This window comes from Brassica oleracea, chromosome C4, assembly GCF_000695525.1.
Source record: "Brassica oleracea var. oleracea cultivar TO1000 chromosome C4, BOL, whole genome shotgun sequence".
NCBI lineage: Eukaryota > Viridiplantae > Streptophyta > Magnoliopsida > Brassicales > Brassicaceae > Brassica > Brassica oleracea.
Window position 1 is genome coordinate 4,146,191 of NC_027751.1, and position 17,694 is coordinate 4,163,884.

At 39.2% G+C, this 17,694-nt stretch overlaps 5 protein-coding genes across 10 annotated transcripts; 3 read left to right on the forward strand and 2 right to left on the reverse strand.

Annotated features, from left to right (window-relative positions):
- The first annotated feature begins 268 nt into the window (after positions 1 to 268).
- On the forward strand, positions 269 to 4,242 carry LOC106342344 (U-box domain-containing protein 33). 2 transcript variants are annotated; one of them, XM_013781252.1, is made up of 9 exons: positions 269 to 345; positions 382 to 679; positions 792 to 913; positions 988 to 1,109; positions 1,186 to 1,290; positions 1,979 to 2,261; positions 2,355 to 2,489; positions 2,560 to 3,756; positions 3,829 to 4,242. In XM_013781252.1, exons 2-9 carry the CDS (start codon positions 415 to 417, stop codon positions 4,012 to 4,014), a joined length of 2,415 nt encoding a protein of 804 aa, XP_013636706.1. In that variant the 5' UTR covers positions 269 to 345; positions 382 to 414; the 3' UTR covers positions 4,015 to 4,242. The 2 variants fall into 2 exon arrangements, with proteins under 2 accessions (XP_013636706.1, XP_013636705.1); XM_013781251.1 differs by having other exon boundaries at positions 280 to 679.
- A 352-nt stretch (positions 4,243 to 4,594) lies between these two features.
- LOC106340812 (U-box domain-containing protein 33-like) lies at positions 4,595 to 6,409 on the forward strand. Its single transcript, XM_013779646.1, has 7 exons — positions 4,595 to 4,628; positions 4,747 to 5,055; positions 5,128 to 5,249; positions 5,334 to 5,455; positions 5,533 to 5,637; positions 5,725 to 5,965; positions 6,091 to 6,409. The coding sequence occupies exons 2-7, from the start codon at positions 4,884 to 4,886 to the stop codon at positions 6,184 to 6,186; spliced, it is 858 nt and encodes a 285-aa protein (XP_013635100.1). The 5' UTR covers positions 4,595 to 4,628; positions 4,747 to 4,883; the 3' UTR covers positions 6,187 to 6,409.
- Positions 6,410 to 6,566: 157 nt separating this feature from the next.
- Positions 6,567 to 9,749, reverse strand: LOC106337638 (SKP1-like protein 20). Of its 4 annotated transcripts, none has more exons than XM_013776756.1 (10): positions 9,624 to 9,749; positions 8,926 to 9,008; positions 8,495 to 8,719; positions 8,212 to 8,403; positions 8,008 to 8,118; positions 7,815 to 7,884; positions 7,288 to 7,370; positions 7,048 to 7,211; positions 6,865 to 6,983; positions 6,567 to 6,790 (listed from the first exon to the last, which is right to left on the reverse strand). In XM_013776756.1, the coding sequence occupies exons 2-10, from the start codon at positions 8,959 to 8,961 to the stop codon at positions 6,768 to 6,770; spliced, it is 1,023 nt and encodes a 340-aa protein (XP_013632210.1). In that variant the 5' UTR covers positions 8,962 to 9,008; positions 9,624 to 9,749; the 3' UTR covers positions 6,567 to 6,767. The 4 variants fall into 4 exon arrangements, with proteins under 4 accessions (XP_013632210.1, XP_013632209.1, XP_013632212.1 ...); XM_013776755.1 differs by having other exon boundaries at positions 9,597 to 9,748; XM_013776758.1 differs by lacking the exon at positions 9,624 to 9,749 and adding an exon at positions 9,473 to 9,491.
- A 2,548-nt stretch (positions 9,750 to 12,297) lies between these two features.
- On the forward strand, positions 12,298 to 13,948 carry LOC106341842 (aquaporin PIP1-2). 2 transcript variants are annotated; one of them, XM_013780570.1, is made up of 4 exons: positions 12,298 to 12,729; positions 13,024 to 13,319; positions 13,427 to 13,571; positions 13,650 to 13,948. In XM_013780570.1, the coding sequence occupies exons 1-4, from the start codon at positions 12,402 to 12,404 to the stop codon at positions 13,802 to 13,804; spliced, it is 924 nt and encodes a 307-aa protein (XP_013636024.1). In that variant the 5' UTR covers positions 12,298 to 12,401; the 3' UTR covers positions 13,805 to 13,948. The 2 variants fall into 2 exon arrangements, with proteins under 2 accessions (XP_013636024.1, XP_013636023.1); XM_013780569.1 differs by having other exon boundaries at positions 12,317 to 12,729; positions 13,427 to 13,567.
- Positions 13,949 to 14,238: 290 nt separating this feature from the next.
- On the reverse strand, positions 14,239 to 16,630 carry LOC106341840 (cytochrome P450 86A8). The gene has a single exon (XM_013780568.1). It carries the CDS (start codon positions 16,168 to 16,170, stop codon positions 14,545 to 14,547), a length of 1,626 nt encoding a protein of 541 aa, XP_013636022.1. The 5' UTR covers positions 16,171 to 16,630; the 3' UTR covers positions 14,239 to 14,544.
- Positions 16,631 to 17,694: the final 1,064 nt, after the last annotated feature.

A 17,694-nucleotide genomic window follows, 5' to 3' on the forward strand; every position in this document is an offset into this window, starting at 1 on the left:
ACCGACCAGAACATAACCGGGCCGAACCGGGACCAGCTATGTTCTTTTCCCCGGGCGGGAATAAAATAAGGTGTGAGTAAAGAGACCGCGTGCAATATCAGTCTACGAGTCGGTGTACCAATCTCATCTGTATTTCTATTCTTAATCTTACTAATAAGTACACGTGTCATCAATCCATCAAAGCGAGACCATCCCAAAACCCGCCAACATATAAACACTACCGTGCGCCTGCACACACCGGAACATCATCTATCTTCTCCTATACTCTGTTTCGCTCTGTAGAGTCAGTCAATAAAGTCAATCCCTTTTGGATTCGCTGCTTGTTGGTCTGGTGAATTCTTATCTTCCTCTTCGTTATTGTTTCTCCGGATTGTTTATTGCGATAAAGTCGAGACCTTTGAGCTTTGGGAGGAGATGGCTTTGGTGACTCCAATTCCAGCAATGGAGGAAAGAGCCGGATCCATGAGATTCCACGGGATGGGTAGCCCCGGAGCGAGGTCAAGCAGGAGCGGTGCTACGGAAGAGCCCCTCTCGCGGCTGATCGAGGAGAAGATCTTCGTCGCGGTGGGTAAAGACGTGGCGAAGAGCAAGTCTACGCTCGTCTGGGCGTTGCAGAACACCGGAGGGAAGAAGATTTGTCTCGTTCATGTTCATCAGCCCTCCCAAATGATTCCAGTTAGTAAGTGTATATCCTTTTAAACCTTGCTTTCGTGTGTTTATGGAATCAAAGGTAGAGCCTTTTTTTTAGGTTTTGTGGTGATTGAGATCATAACGTTGAATCTTTTGCCTAGTGGGCGCCAAGTTTCCTGTTAGTTCGGTGAAGGAGGAAGAGGTTAGGGTGTTCCGGGAGAAAGAAAGGGAGAAAGTGCATATGGTTCTAGACGAGTATCTTCGTATATGTCAGCAGAGAGGGGTATGTATGTAAATGTATGGATTCTTTATGAGATAGTGTATGATGAGATCTTGATAAGTCAATTATGATTGTAGGTGAGGGCAGAAAAGATGTTTATTGAAATGGAATCGATCGAGAATGGAATTGTGGAACTGATCTCGGAGCTGGGGATCAGGAAGCTTGTCATGGGAGCTGCAGCTGATAAACACCACTCAAAGTATATGCCACTTTGCTGATTAACATTGAATTGAATCACCTCTTGTGTTTAATTTTGGCTTTCACTACTTATACAGGAGAATGACAGAGCTTAAGTCAAGGAAAGCCATCTTCGTGTGCCGAGAAGCTCCTGCTCTTTGTCAAATATTGTTTACTTGCAAAGGTTACTTAATACATACAAGGTTTGTGCTACTCCATTTTTTTCTCATCTTTAACCAAATCCTTAGATCTCAAGTCAAGCATGTGTAATCGCTGTAGTAATTTTTAAACACTTTTCTTCTTACTAATCTTCAAAATAGATTTTGACAATGTTCAAAATACTTTATTACTGATCAAAATCGGTCTAGGCAGCGCCTAGGCGTCCGTCTAGCCGGCAAGTCGGTCCTATCTGAAACGATTTTCTTAAAATCCGATCTATGATTCAAATTGGTTTAAACTGTTCTAAATCGGTTTAAACCGATTTAAATATGTTAAATTAATCAATAATATTATTACAAATATACAAATTTGTCTAATTTTTCTGTTTTGTATATCTAATTTTGATAATTTATCATAATAATTTTATAATTAAAATTAAAAACTAAAATATGTCATATAAATGTATAATATATATAAAATAAATTAATAATTTGCAAACGCTTATGCTTTGCCTAGGCCCCCGATAATCCGCCTAGTCGCTAGTCCTCTATAAAGCGCATAGTTACCGCCTAGCGATTTTTAGAACATTGTAATACTGATTAACCCTACAAATATTGTTTCGTTTTGAGTCTGATTTGCCTCCCAGGCGGGTCCGCATAGACCGATTTTTGGAACACTAATGACGGATATGTGACTGCTTATGACTTGAATTTAATGTGATATCATTTTCAGGGAAGCTGAGGATGACAGTGAATCAGAATATGCATCTCCGCGTCCTTCCATAACTGGAAGCGAGACACTTGAAGCTTTCTCTACACCGGAGTCTGAGCATCTTCATAGAACTGATTCACTTCACCGTTTAGGAAGCAATGGAAGTTCAACTGAACACAGTGGGAGGGTGTCGGATACTGATGAGGAGGAGACAGAACTTGACGGCAGTGGAGTAAGGGGAAGTGCAACAGTTATGAGTACAAAAGAACAGCGTTCTAACCACTCACCTCCCTCCAATTTTCCGGTATGTCCTGTACGTAGTTCCTAATGGTAAAAGCAATTTGATTTTGTATACCTTGCCTTCTCAGCTGTCCAGCAACTCTGTCCATCATTGCAGGATGGAGTCGATGGTTCATTTAACGGAAAGATCAGACAATCTACCTCAGAGGCTCAAAGTTCAAAACGAGAAGCTTTTGCAGAGACTCAAAGGCGTCAGAAAGCTGAAAAAAACGCACTTGATGCAATCAAAAAGGTGAGTTTCCTTGTCAAATGTAAATGATGAAAAGTCTTTGTAGGCTCATGGGTGGTGCTAATGATTATAGGCTAAACAATCAGAAACTGCTTATTCCGTGGAGTTAAAGCGAAGGAAAGACACTGAGATAGCAATAGCCAAAATAAAAGAGAGACTTGTAACAATAAAAAAAGAACAAGACGCTCTCATGAAAGAGCTTCAAAGAGCAATGGCGCAGAAAGAGATGCTTGAGAATCAAATAGCAGAATCTGACGGTACAATGGAAAAGCTAAACCAGAAACTCGACATAGCTGTGAAGCTGTTACAGAAGCTGAAAGATGAACGAGAGGAGTTGCAGACAGAACGTGACAGAGCGCTCAGAGAAGCTACCGAGCTAAGGAGCCGCGCAGAGACCTCCTCAACCTTACAGTCAACTGAGTACTTCACGCATTTTTTATTCTCCGAGATTGAGGAAGCAACTAACCGCTTTGATTCCACGCTGAAGATTGGTGGAGGAGGGTACGGAAGCATCTACGTTGGTGTACTGCGTCATACTCAGGTGGCTATCAAAATGTTGAATCCCAACAGTTCTCAAGGCCCAGTGGAGTATCAGCACGAGGTTGATGTGTTAAGCAAAATGAGACATCCAAACATCATCACTTTGATCGGAGCTTGTCCAGAAGGGTGGAGCCTTGTCTATGAGTATCTCCCCGATGGAAGCCTTGAAGACAGGCTTAGCTGCAAGGACAACTCTCCACCTTTGTCATGGCAAAACCGTGTACGCATCGCCACTGAGATATGCGCAGCGCTTGTCTTTCTCCACTCCAATAAATCAAACAGCGTTGTCCACGGTGATTTGAAGGCGGCGAGTGTCCTTCTCGATGCTAATCTCGTTAGCAAGCTGAGTGACTTTGGAAGCAATAGTGATGGGGAGGAGCTAACTCCGATGACAGATGTTTACGCGTTTGGGATTATATTACTACGCTTGTTGACAGGGAGACCTGCGTTAGGGATAGAGGATGAAGTGAAGGAGGCTCTTGAATCTGGAACACTGGTCGACCTTTTGGACCCTTTAGCAGGTGACTGGCCCTTTGTTCAGGCTGAGCAGCTTGCTCGCTTGGCGTTGAGGTGCTGTGAAGCTGTCAGTGAGAATCGTCCGGACCTTGCCACTGAAGTGTGGAGGGTGCTTGAACCTATGAGGGCTTCTAGCGGAGGATCTTCATCGTTTCATCTCGGCCGTAACGAGCAGCGGATAGCTCCTCCGTATTTCATTTGTCCCATTTTCCAGGTAAACTAATCTATTTTACAATTATGTTGTGTAGTCTAAAGGAGACTAAGCATGTTCTTCTTCTGTTTTTAGGAAGTGATGCAGGATCCACATGTAGCTGCAGATGGTTTCACGTATGAAGCAGAAGCTATAAGAGCGTGGCTGGACAGTGAACATGATACTTCGCCAATGACTAATGATAAACTCTCCCACACCAGCCTTATCGCTAACCATGCTCTTCGCTCTGCAATTCAGGAGTGGCTTCAACATCATTGCTGATATGAGATCCTTCAAAACTCTCAACCCCTGTTCACACAAAGTAATCTCTCATGTAAAAAAAAGGTTTTCTCATTTTCTGTGGGAGGCAACAGAGAGTGAATGAGATTAGCTTTTTGTTTTACTTATACGCATACATACAATCTCTCCATGGATAGCATATATATAGTATACTTTGTTAAGCACAATGTAAATTTTCCTTATTTGTCAGATATGAAGAGGCTTGTGAAATTCGTATGTGTATATTTTATATATGCTTTATATTGTTTGTGAGAGTAGAACTGCCACTAGGCACTGGCTCCACATTTACTGAATAAGCAACTCTCGTGTAAGTCTTGTTTTCCTTGTTGGAGAAGTTAGTTTGGCTTTGTTTTAATAAGATAGACGATCATAAATAAACTCTTAAAAACCTTAGCCAGTAAGGTCAGGTCATTAGGAAGTGGTTGGCAGCTAGGGCCACAACTGTAGCAAGCAAATCTAGAAAAGGCTGATAGTATTCTACTGCAAGTTCTTTGAAGTCTTGTGAAGTCCAGTTCGTGTCTTGGATCATTATTCCTCATATGCTCCTCTTTTGACCAAGACAGAAACCGATAACATACAAATCAAAGATATAAAAGGTACCACCATCTCAAAATATTGTACTTTTGTTATAGAAAAAAAGAAAATAATATTCTATACTCTCCTCTGGACATTGATCAAGTCTTTTCCCAATATTATATGGTCGAATATTCGAAGGAACAGAGTCATGAGATGTGCAGCCAGCCACTGGTTTATGATAGTGCAGAGAAAACTCTCTGTTAAAAGTTTCTCCAGACTAAAAACTTTGTCTCCTCTCCTTTTCTCAAGAAGATCAACATTGTTCTCACAGGGCTATGGAGGAAGAAGCAGCCAGTAATAATCAGATACTAGATGAGAAAATCTACGTTGCAGTTGGGATAAACGTATGGAGGAACATATCAAACCTCTTGTGGGCATTGAAAAACTCCCAAGGAAACAGAATCTGCATCCTTCATATTCACCACCCATCTCCAACCATTCCTCTCTGTAAGTGTTATCTCTAAGACTTTTAAAGGAATTGATTGACTTCTTAATACTTGTTCACTTTTTGTATCCAAGTGGGAACCAGATTTGAAGCTTCAACGGTAGATGAGGAGTCACTGAGAGCATACAGAGAAAAAGAAAAGACGAAGATAGATAAGATTCTACAAAAGTACCTGAGTATTTGTCTTTATAAAGGGGTAAGTGAGTACATAATGTGACTCAGTTTTCTCCATTTTTAAAAGAAGAGATTGATTGTGTTTTTTTTTTTTCTTGTTTTGTAGGTTCAGGCAGAGAAGCTGTGTATAGAGATGGACTCAATTGGGAAAGGGATTGTGGAAACCATATACCAACATAGGATCAGGAAGCTTGTTATGGGAGCTGCTGCAGATAAACACTATTCCATGTATCAAAGATTAGATATCAGACATGGCCATCTTTTTTTTAATTCTTAACAGCAAGTTTTGTTAACTGTTTTGCTAGGAAAATGGAGGATCTTAAGTCCAAGAAAGCCATCTTTGTTAACCAACAAGCGCCTGCTACTTGTCAGATACACTTCACTTGCAAAGGAAAGCTTATCCATACAAGGTTTCAGTTCAATGGAACTTTTCTTTTGGTTGCTTTTCTTGTGGATGATGTTTGCTTTATTGGTGATGTTTCTTGATCAATGTATAGGGAAGCTAGAGTGGATGAAGTGAGAGCTCTCTCTGTTCTCCTGTCCGAGTTTCAGCGGCTTGTGTTGCCACAAATAAGCTCTGGTTCACTTGAAGAGGCAGTAAGTTTGAATGGAGAAAATAACAGATCATCCATGGATATCATCAGCTCTGATACATCGTCAAACGCGGGAAGAGTTGAGGTAACACTAAGCCAAGATCAAGAGGAACCAGATGACTCATCATCTTCTCAAGTTTTCCCGGTATGTGTTTGCTTATTCTGTTTTAGAAAACATACTTTTATATTTCATCTGGTTGATGCAAATGGGTCTAAAGATTATGTTGTTTGCATTTTCATTTAGTTGTCTACTGCTGTTTGTTTCATCAGTGCAGGGGAATGCGACTAGACGTGATAAACTTCCTCATCAAATCCACCATGTTATGGCAGAAGCTCACAATACAAAACCATGAGCATTCTGAGTGATGTACAACAACTGAAGAGCTTTTTTTTTCATGAGTTGCAGAGGAAGAGGAGAGAGAATGGACTGGAATGGTTTGTGAGTTGTGCAATGGCTTACAAAATGAGAGCTAGCTGTTATGGCTTACAAAATGGAACCTCTCAATTTTCATTCATATGTTAATTTTTTTTCTTCTGAAAATGAATAAGCTTTAACGTTTACAGGAATTACATGCTTGATCTTTGAACAATGTGACTATATTATATATATGTGGATGTTGTTATGTTTTTCCTATCTTATCATATTAGTATGGCTTGGGAGTGATGTTGCTAAAACAATGGAACATGTCTTCTTTATTGGCTTGTGAGGTTTATATCAACACAAACTGAAACAAACAAAAAAAAACTAATAGAGAACTGGACTATAAATTATACACACCAACAAAAAATGCTCAAACATGGTTTTACAAACAAAAGGATTGGTCATTAGAAAGTAAAGAAGAAAAAAAAAAAAATCAAAAACTGCATCGTTTCTGGTGGAACCATTCTCTCTATATCTCCTATTTGCTCATATAACCGACCAAAACTGTGTCAGCCATTGAAATTCATCAATTGTGTCCTGAAGATTGACCTTCAAATCCATACCAAACCCCATCAGTTCAGCTCAGTGTTACGATAATGCAGCCAGAGAAGAGATATCATTACCTATATGCCGTCTTGTAGTCCCGTTGTTGCCGTTTATGGAAAAGTGAACAGGTCTTCTCTCTTGTCCTAGCGATTGAGCCCAGTTAGAGTTCAACCTTCGAGCAAAATCTTCTACCTCTCTGTAATAACCATTATTATTATTCACTATATCAGAAAAGAACAAGAATTAACAAGAGTTCTTACCTATCAAGCATTTCCTTCATGGCTGGATCGATTTCATCATCTATATCTCCATCTTCACACCCAGCCTTTGGTGTAAATATCTCATCTTCCAAACTAAGTAAGTCTCTCATTCTGGATCCAGTTTCTTCAACACCTTGTTGTTTAAAATGAAGATCATGTGATTCCTAAACACAATGAACAACGCATTTATTAACTTGACAAATGCCAACTAGGAGCAAAACCAGATAAACTAGTCTGAACCTTGTCATTTGAAGAAATAATCTTCTGGTTCTTCTTTTTCTTGTACTTCTTCTTTCCCTTTGACATCTTTGCCACCTTGGGATCTGTGAAACAGAACTTTCCTTACTTCCAATGAGGCCTTCAAAAAGGAAGTAGAATATACCAAAAAAAACAAAAACTAAGAGACAACACAGACATAAATTCACACAGCAAATCTCTCAGTCATGTATACGAAAAATCGATCATATGTTTAATTCATCAAACAATCTGTGAATGTACTTCTTGCATTATGCATGAAATTGGCAGATATGTAACGAGACAGCAGCACTAGACTATGAGTCTTTAATCTCAGGCACTGAGCAAAAATAAAATAGTCAATCAACAAAAAACATACATCACTGAATCAACACAACAGTAACAAACATGTAACTAAAATGTGGTGGTACAATGTCAAACAGATTAGCGCAGAGCAGCTAAAGAATAAACATAAAAAAAAACAAAAGGACTTTATGAAGTTAGAGAACTAGAGTAAGATCAAAGGAAAGTACCTGTGCCGTTAATAAACGATAACAAGTCATCCACAGAACGTTCGTCCACATGTCCTTCAACCTCAACATTCTAAGACATGGTAAACCCCAACTTTATAAGCTAGTGAAAAAGTTCAATCTTACAGATCAAACTACATTTAATTTCGTTAATAAAGCTACAAATTACATTATGCTATACAGGTGCTAAACAGACCTTTAATCTCTCTCTTTCTTTCAGCTCCTTTCTTTTCTTTGCGTATAATCTATTCAGTAGTCGAATCCTTGGATCATCCATTGTGTTCTTCAGAGGCTCTAATTTCTCTTCCTGGATAAAAATCATCAAAGAACTGTCACACAAAAAAAAAAAAAAAGAGAGAAGCAGATAGAGTCTTAAGAAGAGATGATCCTTGAGGAGCACCTCAGTAAGGTCATCAGGCAAATGAAATATATCTCGTATCTCCTCAGGTGTTTTTCCTTCGATGATCCGCGCAAGTGCGCTACTAGTAAGATCAACCAAAGGCTTCAGCTGCAAACTGTCAGCGGCTGAGGTCAACTCACACAGCCTCTTTGTCTCCATTCGCATGAACTTTTCATCATAAACTTTTCGTTCCTTAATAGTTTGATAAATCCATTTGTATTAGAAGGGGACAGATAGAGTATGGAAATGGAGAATATTTGGAACTGTCTTACAAGTTACAAACCTTATTCGAACGTCCAGGCACTTGGTGAAATCTGCAGTAATCAAGAATCAAGCTGAACATAGCTGAGTTTACTCGCTGTGGAAGCGAGATAGCATGATTTTTAGAAGATCCAGCGCCCTTGTGTATTATCTCTTGGCATATCATGGGACAGAACATTGCAACCTCTTGTTCCACTTGTTGAACTGAACCATCGGCAGTTTGAAGCCAGATGTAGGACTTCATAGTCTGAATCCATGGCAATTGGCAAAGCAAAAAAAAAAAAAGCAGTTAAGCTTTGGAGGCTGAGAATAATCTTAATCCCAGTTTAAACGCTAAATCTTAAAAAAATCCATGTATCAAGAGGTCCCTGTGAAAGTTGTTTGTCAAATACTAAATTCACTAATTAATAATGTCACAGTATCTAACAAGCTAAAGCATATGGATATTTTCACCTCTGGTTCCATGATGTCTAGATCACTTTCTGACATTGATGATGGATTTGATGACCCAGTGTATTGTTGTTAGGCTCCTCAAACTAGTAAAAGAAGGGAAAAGATATATATATAATGAAGAGATTAATCACTCCATCAAACTAATAATGAACAACTAATTACATAACATAATCGTCAAAAGACAAAAAAAAAAATTCTCACTCAGAAAGCATATGTCCTGAATCTTACATGTAATGACGAAGCTGATCCCAAACAAACCAGGAAGCTAAGTAATTATATTCAATCTTAATATAAGCTATTGGTTGGATCAAAATCCCCTTTTTGGTAAAGTATCAATCTCCCTTTAATGCTAAAAAGTCATTTCTCTAACGGTTTTCTGACAAGCAAACAGAACCAAATTTGAACTTATAAAAATCAGACAAGAACAGTAAATAAAACCGCAGATCAGGAAAAGTGAAACACGAGGCATCTAAAGCTTGATCCAAATGAGGCAGCAGCAATAAAGAATTTGAAACAGAGAGCAGAAACAAACGTATACGTATTATACCAATAACACAATCAAAACAAACGTAGAGGGTGGAGATGCAAACACGCAAACCACCAATATGAGCTCTTTCGAACGTGACAGGCACCAAGAAGAGTAATAGTTTACGTTAATAAGCGCGTTGTACCTTATTAACAGAGATTAAGAAACTGACGTTAAATGGGGCGGTGGAGGGATTTGAATCTGACGGTGGACAGCGACGGCCGGCGGCGGTCAAGAGATGTGTTAGCGCGGATAAGAGAGAGAAACCCGGCTAAATTTAGTAGTTTATTTAATTTTAAAAATAAATAAATTCACGTGAGATGGAGAAACACAAGAAACTGAGAGGACCGATCATGTCCAGGTGTCGTGACCCTGTAGGCTAATGGCTTGCGTGGTAATAACAGAAACCAGGTGCAACGGTTGTGAAAGTTTGCTGATGCGGATGATTGCGGTTTTAAGTGATTTTAAGAAATTTGTACGACTGGTGCTGCGATTAAAAATTTGTGCATTTGTGGTATACTTATGACTGATAAACCACTAAATACAACATTGGTTAAAAAATAAATTAACAATATTTAACAACGTAATATTATAATAAATATAACATTATATTTTAATTTTTTTTAAAAAAATTAAAAATATTTTTATTTTAAAAGTTTATAATATAAGTTAAAATATAATAGATATATTTTAGTATTTATATTATTTCAATTAAATTTTTTTTTTTGTATTTTTTTTTTAAATAAATAGAAAAAGAAATTTTTACTCTCCCGAAAACGTAAACGCTAGCTGAAATCAGTTTTTGAATTTGAGAGGTTTAGAGCGGTTTGAAGCGGTTTAGAATGGTTTGAGTGATTGTTGCAAAACACCAACAACCGCAACTAACCGTAAAAACTGCGTTTGCGGTTGGTAGCGGAAAAACCATTCATACCCTAAAACCAGTCATGCCCTCAGTTAGCGCGGTTCGAGTTCGAATCAGTGGGCTGGGCTCGAGAACCTAAGCATCTTTTATATATTTCTCGCTAATTTTATCTATTTAATTATGAGAAATTAATTTACTTAATTACCGGACCCGCCGCAGATGAATGGATCTAGAGTGGTTTGTGGACTAAATTATTAGCCCATTTATACCCATATGACGACCCAAACTTATAACTATTTAGTTCAACCCACAATTGTGGCTTAATGGGCTTGAATTTAGTATTGTGTGTGTGGAGATTTGTGATAATAAAAAATAATTATTTTGTGGGAAAGAACAACAAAGCTGGCTAAAAAAATGAATAATCCAAGAGAGGTGGAGGTGGGGGCAGTAACGCAACGGGAATAATGGGAGTGGCCTTGAAATAATTGCACTCAGAGGAAAGAAAATAGAGGAATGATTAATATTGGACTGAGTGTGACAACAAGTATTTTGGGGTGGCTTGGTCGGTTTTGTATACGTAAATTTATGCCACGTGTCGACTTATCCATGGAATGGACGGCTTGGAATCATGGACTAATAATATTCTCATATACCAAAGTCCAAACAAATTACAACCTTCTCGATTTTATTTCTTCGTAAAAGACTAAAAGTTAGAAGCCATGGCTTTATCCAAGTACCAAAAAACGTAATAAACAATTTTGGAAAAGTATGAAACTTGATTTTGATTGGAACAACAACTAAAGAAACAATAAACACGTTGAATATTAATACGATGTAGAATGGGTTGAATATGTATTACGAATTCTTCAGAATTGTGTGTGGATAGCAATTAAGCTAGGCCATATTATATACCGTCTAAAGAGGGAGTTTACTAGGAAATTTGGTATATATATGGCCATATATATAATTATATAGTGTACATATATATGTAAGCTTGGTTTTGGTTAATGGAGTTTGGGTAATCAAAGAAAGCCAAGTTTGGTATATATGAGTAGAAGAAAACACAGCATGTGTGTAGGACATAGACACATAGTGTGTCACACCCACAAAGACAACTAAACAAGCAACCATGATTGTTATCAGAGTCCCTTTTCTTTTGGCTTACAACGTTATCTTTCCTTTTTGGCTAATAGTGGATTGCAGCCGAATATTACACAACCCAACCTAACCCAGTCTTCTTCTTTCATGTAAGACGCACCCACTCATAGTTCATTTACACATTCACGTTTGATGATATACATGGTGCATGGCGCTTGCCGTGTGCTGCATGTATAGTTTCCAGCTATTTGATATATATGTAATTAACTAGCTAGAAGGTTAATGTCGTGTATTTACCCATATCAATTGAGATGTAAATGAATTAGAAAGTTCAGTAAAAGCAATATACAAGTCTCATCCTTGACAAAAAAAAACCCTACAAGTCTCATCGTCTATGGTTAATTATTATCACTCATAACTCTCATGATGTTGCAGAATTAGTGCTATAACTTTGTAATAGACTATAACGTTAGGTGAGGCCATGTGCTTATCCTCATCTGACAACCGTCCACATAAACCGGCGGTTTACCTCGACCACAACTTTTTATCCTTTTAATTTATATATTTTAATACTTTATTAGATGTTTCCAGTATTTTCTTTTTGTCATAACCAACATTCATAAGAGACACACAAAAGTAATGTGTCCACATATTATTTTATTATATAAAGCTATTTGATTAAAAAAACAGCTTGAAACTGGCCACAAAAAAATAATTTATCATCAAGCTAATAATTAGTATTATCAGCAACAACGATGATAACGTTAATTATGTCATGCAACTAAACTATATATTAGTCTGTTGTCAAGCAATTAACAAACTAATTAATTACCATCCTGTTTTATTCAATTGTTTCTCCATTTGTTTTTTTGCATTATCTTCCAGCTTTATTATACTGACTATAAAAACAGCACTCTCTGCTTCTCTGCAACACATTATTACTACCCACTCATCTAGAGAGAGAGAGAGAGAGTAAAAGAGACATCGGAGATGGAAGGCAAAGAAGAAGATGTTAGAGTCGGAGCTAACAAGTTTCCGGAGAGACAGCCGATCGGAACATCGGCTCAGAGCGACAAGGACTACAAGGAGCCACCTCCTGCTCCCTTGTTCGAGCCCGGCGAGCTTGCTTCGTGGTCCTTCTGGAGAGCAGGAATCGCCGAGTTCATCGCCACGTTTCTGTTCCTTTACATCACTGTTTTGACCGTCATGGGTGTGAAGAGGTCGCCGAACATGTGTGCTTCTGTCGGAATCCAAGGCATCGCTTGGGCTTTCGGTGGTATGATATTCGCTCTCGTCTACTGCACCGCTGGTATCTCCGGTAAGTCACCACCACGGTTCCAAAACTCTCAGATCTAACGTTTGTATATGATTAGATGTTAGGGTTTAGACTGTTTAGTGAAGAACCAAACTATGGTTTACAAAAACATGTAACTAGGTTGGTTGTGTAAGAAAAGAAACCAAGGAGCAATAATAATTGAGGAATTTTACCAAAAAAGAAAAAAAAGTTTTACAAAAAAAAATAATAATTGATTATTTTTTAAAAAATTGAGGGTTTTTTTTTTTTTGTGTAGATGTGTGTAATAACGATTTGTGTTGTGTTACGGTCTCTCAGGTGGACACATCAACCCTGCCGTCACGTTCGGTCTGTTCTTGGCGCGGAAGCTTTCGCTGACACGAGCTGTGTACTACATAGTGATGCAGTGCTTAGGAGCTATCTGTGGAGCTGGTGTGGTCAAGGGGTTCCAACCAAAGCAGTACCAAGCTCTTGGAGGTGGAGCCAACACTGTAGCTCATGGTTACACCAAAGGAAGTGGTCTCGGAGCTGAGATCATTGGAACCTTTGTCCTCGTTTACACCGTCTTCTCCGCTACTGATGCTAAGAGAAACGCTCGTGACTCTCATGTTCCGGTAAGTTAATTTATATAAAAAAATAAAAAATCAAATAGACAGGATTGGTGTTGTGTTGTATTGGGATCAGGATGCTTAGTTGTTTTTTTTTTTTTGAAATTGGACAGATTCTTGCACCTCTCCCTATTGGATTCGCTGTGTTCTTGGTCCACTTGGCAACCATCCCCATCACTGGAACTGGAATCAACCCAGCAAGAAGTCTTGGTGCTGCCATCATCTTCAACAAGGACAACGCTTGGGATGACCATGTGAGTGTTTTCCATTTCTTACCAACAAAATTACAATCGCAATTCTATTACTAAATCTTTGTGTTATCTTCTTTTTTTCTAGTGGGTCTTCTGGGTTGGACCATTCATCGGTGCTGCACTTGCTGCTCTGTACCACGTGATCGTCATCAGAGCCATCCCATTCAAGTCCAGAAGCTGATTGAGCCACTCTTTATAAACTTGGCTTTTTGTTCTATTAGTTTGGTTTTCCTTTTGTGAATGTACTATACTAGTACTTGTGTGAAACATCGTGTGTATGTGTTGGTTCCTCTTCTTTTGCCTAATGCAGACTCTATTTATAAAACAGAGTCGGAGATAATTGTGATCCCTCTTCTACAATTTCTATCAAACATTCTGGGCAGACATTTTTCTTCTAACAAAGCGGACCAAACGTAAAGTGCATTAAGTTATACAGACATTTCTATAATTGGAACAAAGCGGACCAAAGACATTTAATGCATTAGGTTACACATTCAAGGTGCCGTTTACAAGTGAATGATTCCAAATAAATTTGGCCAAAGTAAAGAAAAATGACTCATATTGGTTAAAGAAGCTATTCCATTTTTCTATAGTAAGAGATAAGAGTTGAGAGGAAAACAATGTACCTACCCATCGCGATCAAATTTCCAAACGATGTGACTCATTCTTTAAACTTATGGTAAAGCATTATTTGAAAATTATTAATCAAATTGAGAGATGCTTACAAAAATAATGTAATCAAATTTTACTGTCTTTTGATTTGAAGTAAAGACGAAAGGAGATGAACCAAAAAAAGAGTAAAAGGAAAAGGAAAACAACGCGCTTTGCAAAATTACCTCTATTGAATAAAATGCAGCCAATCAATAAACCACATCTGGCGTACCAAAGAATCGCGTATCCGACACGCTCCCCATAAGCGAGAGTGCCACACTCTATTCCAACATTCAATTGATAGATGTGATTGCTTCCACCCACCTCACCTACCTTCTGACGCCGTTACCAACTCCGTCGTTAACGGCGTTAGATTCACAGTCCGTCTTCTCCCGCAGATCCGCCGCGATCGCCGTTAAATCCCGGTTACGAACGTTAACCAGAAGACCGTACTTCATGAAAAGAGTCAACGACATCTTCTGCTCCACCTTATGCCCCGTCACAACCGTCAAGCGATGACGGAGCAAAACCGCCGCCGCGATCGATTTCATCTGAAGATAAGCCAGATCTTTCCCTAGACAGATCCTAGGGCCAGCATTGAACGCCACGAACTTAAACGGATCGTGATTGATGAATCTCCCACCGTCCGATCGCGAGATCCATCTCTCCGGTTTGAACTCCAAGCAATCATCACCCCAAGTCGATCTCATCCTCCCCGCCGAGTAGATCGAGTACGTCACCGACGATCCCGCCGGCACGAAAGTCCCGTCCGGCAACACGTCGTCCTTAACTGCTCTCTTTGAATCCTCCGGCACGGAGGGATACAGCCGCAGCGTCTCCGATAACGCCGCCTTGAGGTAAACCAACCGGTCGAGCTCCTCGCACGCGAGCGGCTCGTCGATCCACAGCGCCACGTCATCGCCACGCGTCTCGATAAGGACGGCGCAGATCTCGCGGAGGATTTTATCCTCTACGGTAGGGTTCTGCGTGATCAACCAGAAAAACCAGCTTAACGCGACTGATGACGTGTCACGGCCCGCGAGTACGAAGTTGAGCGCCACGCGCTGGAGGACTTCGTCGGAGTAGGTTTCCTTCTTCTTGATGAACCGCGATAAGAGATCGTCGTGTTGGGCCCCATCGTTATTGGGCTTACTCGTCAAGTCTTGCTTACGTGTTTTAATGATTTCAGACAAATAATTGTCGACTTGGACCAAGCTTCGGGTCAAGCTGACTTCTAAGCCGAGCCCGGCCAATCTCTTAAACTTCCACAAAATCTCCGGCAATATAAACCGTTGTAGAGACGCCTCCGTGGCTCGGTCGAAAGCCACAGAGAACGTGTTAACCGGGAGTCCCGGTGCGCAAGTTCTCGGGTCTTTACCGAACGTCAAGCCGCAGATATTATCAAACGTAAGCCGAAGAAGCAAATCTTGAAGATCGATCGGCTCAGAGTCGAGCCGAGCCGTTTCGAGAATAGGTAAAAACCTAAGCTTGATAGCTCGGTTGACCCAACGAGCCATGGCTTGGCGGAGAGTCCTTGTGGTGAATTCCAAAGCTGCGGTTTTACGCTGGAAAAGCCACGTGTCTCCGTCGGAGTTAAAGATCCCTTGACCTAGAAGATCGTGAAAAACGGCTTGCCACGTCGGACCTTTAGGGTAGTTGTCAAAGCGAGTTTTGAGAATATGCTCGAGGTTTCTTGGGTCGCACGTGACAGTTACTAGACCTTGTTTCTTTGCAAGAAAGGGGATCGCGCAGATGCATGTCTGATACGTACCGGAGCAAGCGAGAAGGTTGTCGGAGATCCAGTCGTGCATTCTCTCGCAATTCTCGATTAGGCCGGGGAGGCTCCCAACTAAGGGCCAGACCCGTGGACCTTTAAGACAACGAGATATGAATGTGAGCCATAAGAAGTAAGCCGTGATGGCTGAGAGAATCATTAGAGCTGTGGATATCTCCATGATCTGGCACAAAAGTTGAGAAAATATTGCCGGAAATAGCTAGATACGGCGGTCCAGGTGGTGAATGAAGTTTGAAGAGAGATGGATAAAGAATGAGTTTACAAGAGATGTAAGAAGATTTATAGAAAGATCAGCAATTATGGAAGACAGACTTGTTTAACTTCAATAGATTTTCCTCTCTAGATCTCGAGAGCGAAGAGCTTTAGGGGTATGTGAAGCATGAGAGATGTTGTGCACCAGTATTAATGTTCCTGCTCTTGGCTGGTAGCTAGGTGGTTGGAGACTTGATGTATTGATCAGCTCATTATATAGAAAAACAAGAAGGTTTTGAAAAAAAAAAAAATAGAATGTTAAATTATTTTCAAGTCTATGAGGTACACAGCGGGGAGAGAGCGAGAGCATTAAAGATGTTTAGTTGAGGAGCCTAAGAAGAGGGAGATCTATGAGTAAAATGACCCACAGTTTTCAATGTCCGAACATGGAACTATTTATATACAATTTAATACAAAACCACCCCCACATAAAAGATGATAAGTAAAACAAGATAGTATAACCTTTATTTTTTGGAAAATCGTGTATAAGAAGTCACCAAGTAAGCATGGGATGTTGGCTCCTTGTGGCTATTAATTGTATGTTTTGAAGATATTAGTTAGGGTTGATGTAAATATTATTAGGCATGGCCAGTACACTGTATAACAACAATTTGGCAGATCCATTTCATGATATTACAGCTTGTTTGTTTTTATTATTTACATACCATAGTGCAAAAACCATGTATGCTCAGCTATCTACCATCATGTCATTCAACTATATATTATTCACGTTTCGGTGAAATTATCTTTGGTTTTCTACTATGTCACGCTGTTTCGTTGCTTTTTAATATGAAAGTCTTCGTGATACGTATTGACAAGTGTATGCGTGTGTATATAAAACATAGAATTATAATTGTGTTGGTGTAGAGTGTAAAAATGTGTGATTAAGGTTTTAGAGTGGAGATTGTTAGGGTTCGGGTGAACAAACTCAACAAAATACATTTTTGCTCAACTACACAACTTCTATATAGGTTTGGTTGTGTTTGGTGACTTTGCTGACTTTTGTCGATGTATTTTAAAAAATTTAAGCATTGGATGTATAATAGTTATTGCTTCCTCTCTTAATGCATGATCTCATACGTTACAGTAGAAATCGACATCACTGGATTCTAGTTATATATTCGAAACTAGATCATATAGAAGGAATACTTAAATTTAATTAAATGAAGACCGGATAAAACATAAAAGAAAAGCCCTAGTAATTGTAAAGTGTTTTGACCTTAATTTGTAAAGCATAAATGCATTGACACGCGATAATCAACTTTTTAGAATTAGAAACCAAGGTTTGCAGAATATCCGGCTCATGTTTTACGTTGACATACGTAGACCAAATCCATAATTATTTTCCATTAAACATGGTAATGGAAAACTTAAATACAATAATAACTACTCCCCAAAACCTATTTACAAATATTACAAGAACATATAAAAT

Coding starts and splice junctions, on each gene's coding strand:
- LOC106342344 (XM_013781252.1), top strand. CDS start 415: ATGGCTTTGGTGACTCCAATTCCAGCAATGGAGGAAAGAGCCGGATCC. Junction 1,291..1,978: donor GGTTACTTAATACATACAAG/GTTTGTGCTACT, acceptor TATCATTTTCAG/GGAAGCTGAGGATGACAGTG. Junction 2,262..2,354: donor CACCTCCCTCCAATTTTCCG/GTATGTCCTGTA, acceptor CCATCATTGCAG/GATGGAGTCGATGGTTCATT.
- LOC106337638 (XM_013776756.1), bottom strand. CDS start 8,961: ATGTCAGAAAGTGATCTAGACATCATGGAACCAGAG. Junction 8,720..8,925: donor TAGACATCATGGAACCAGAG/GTGAAAATATCC, acceptor CCATGGATTCAG/ACTATGAAGTCCTACATCTG. Junction 7,885..8,007: donor AAGAAAGAGAGAGATTAAAG/GTCTGTTTAGCA, acceptor ACCATGTCTTAG/AATGTTGAGGTTGAAGGACA.
- LOC106341840 (XM_013780568.1), bottom strand. CDS start 16,170: ATGGAGATATCCACAGCTCTAATGATTCTCTCAGCCATCACGGCTTAC.
- LOC106341842 (XM_013780570.1), top strand. CDS start 12,402: ATGGAAGGCAAAGAAGAAGATGTTAGAGTCGGAGCTAACAAGTTTCCG. Junction 12,730..13,023: donor CTGCACCGCTGGTATCTCCG/GTAAGTCACCAC, acceptor ACGGTCTCTCAG/GTGGACACATCAACCCTGCC. Junction 13,320..13,426: donor CTCGTGACTCTCATGTTCCG/GTAAGTTAATTT, acceptor GAAATTGGACAG/ATTCTTGCACCTCTCCCTAT.
- LOC106340812 (XM_013779646.1), top strand. CDS start 4,884: ATGGAGGAAGAAGCAGCCAGTAATAATCAGATACTAGATGAGAAAATC. Junction 5,250..5,333: donor GTATTTGTCTTTATAAAGGG/GTAAGTGAGTAC, acceptor CTTGTTTTGTAG/GTTCAGGCAGAGAAGCTGTG. Junction 5,638..5,724: donor GGAAAGCTTATCCATACAAG/GTTTCAGTTCAA, acceptor ATCAATGTATAG/GGAAGCTAGAGTGGATGAAG.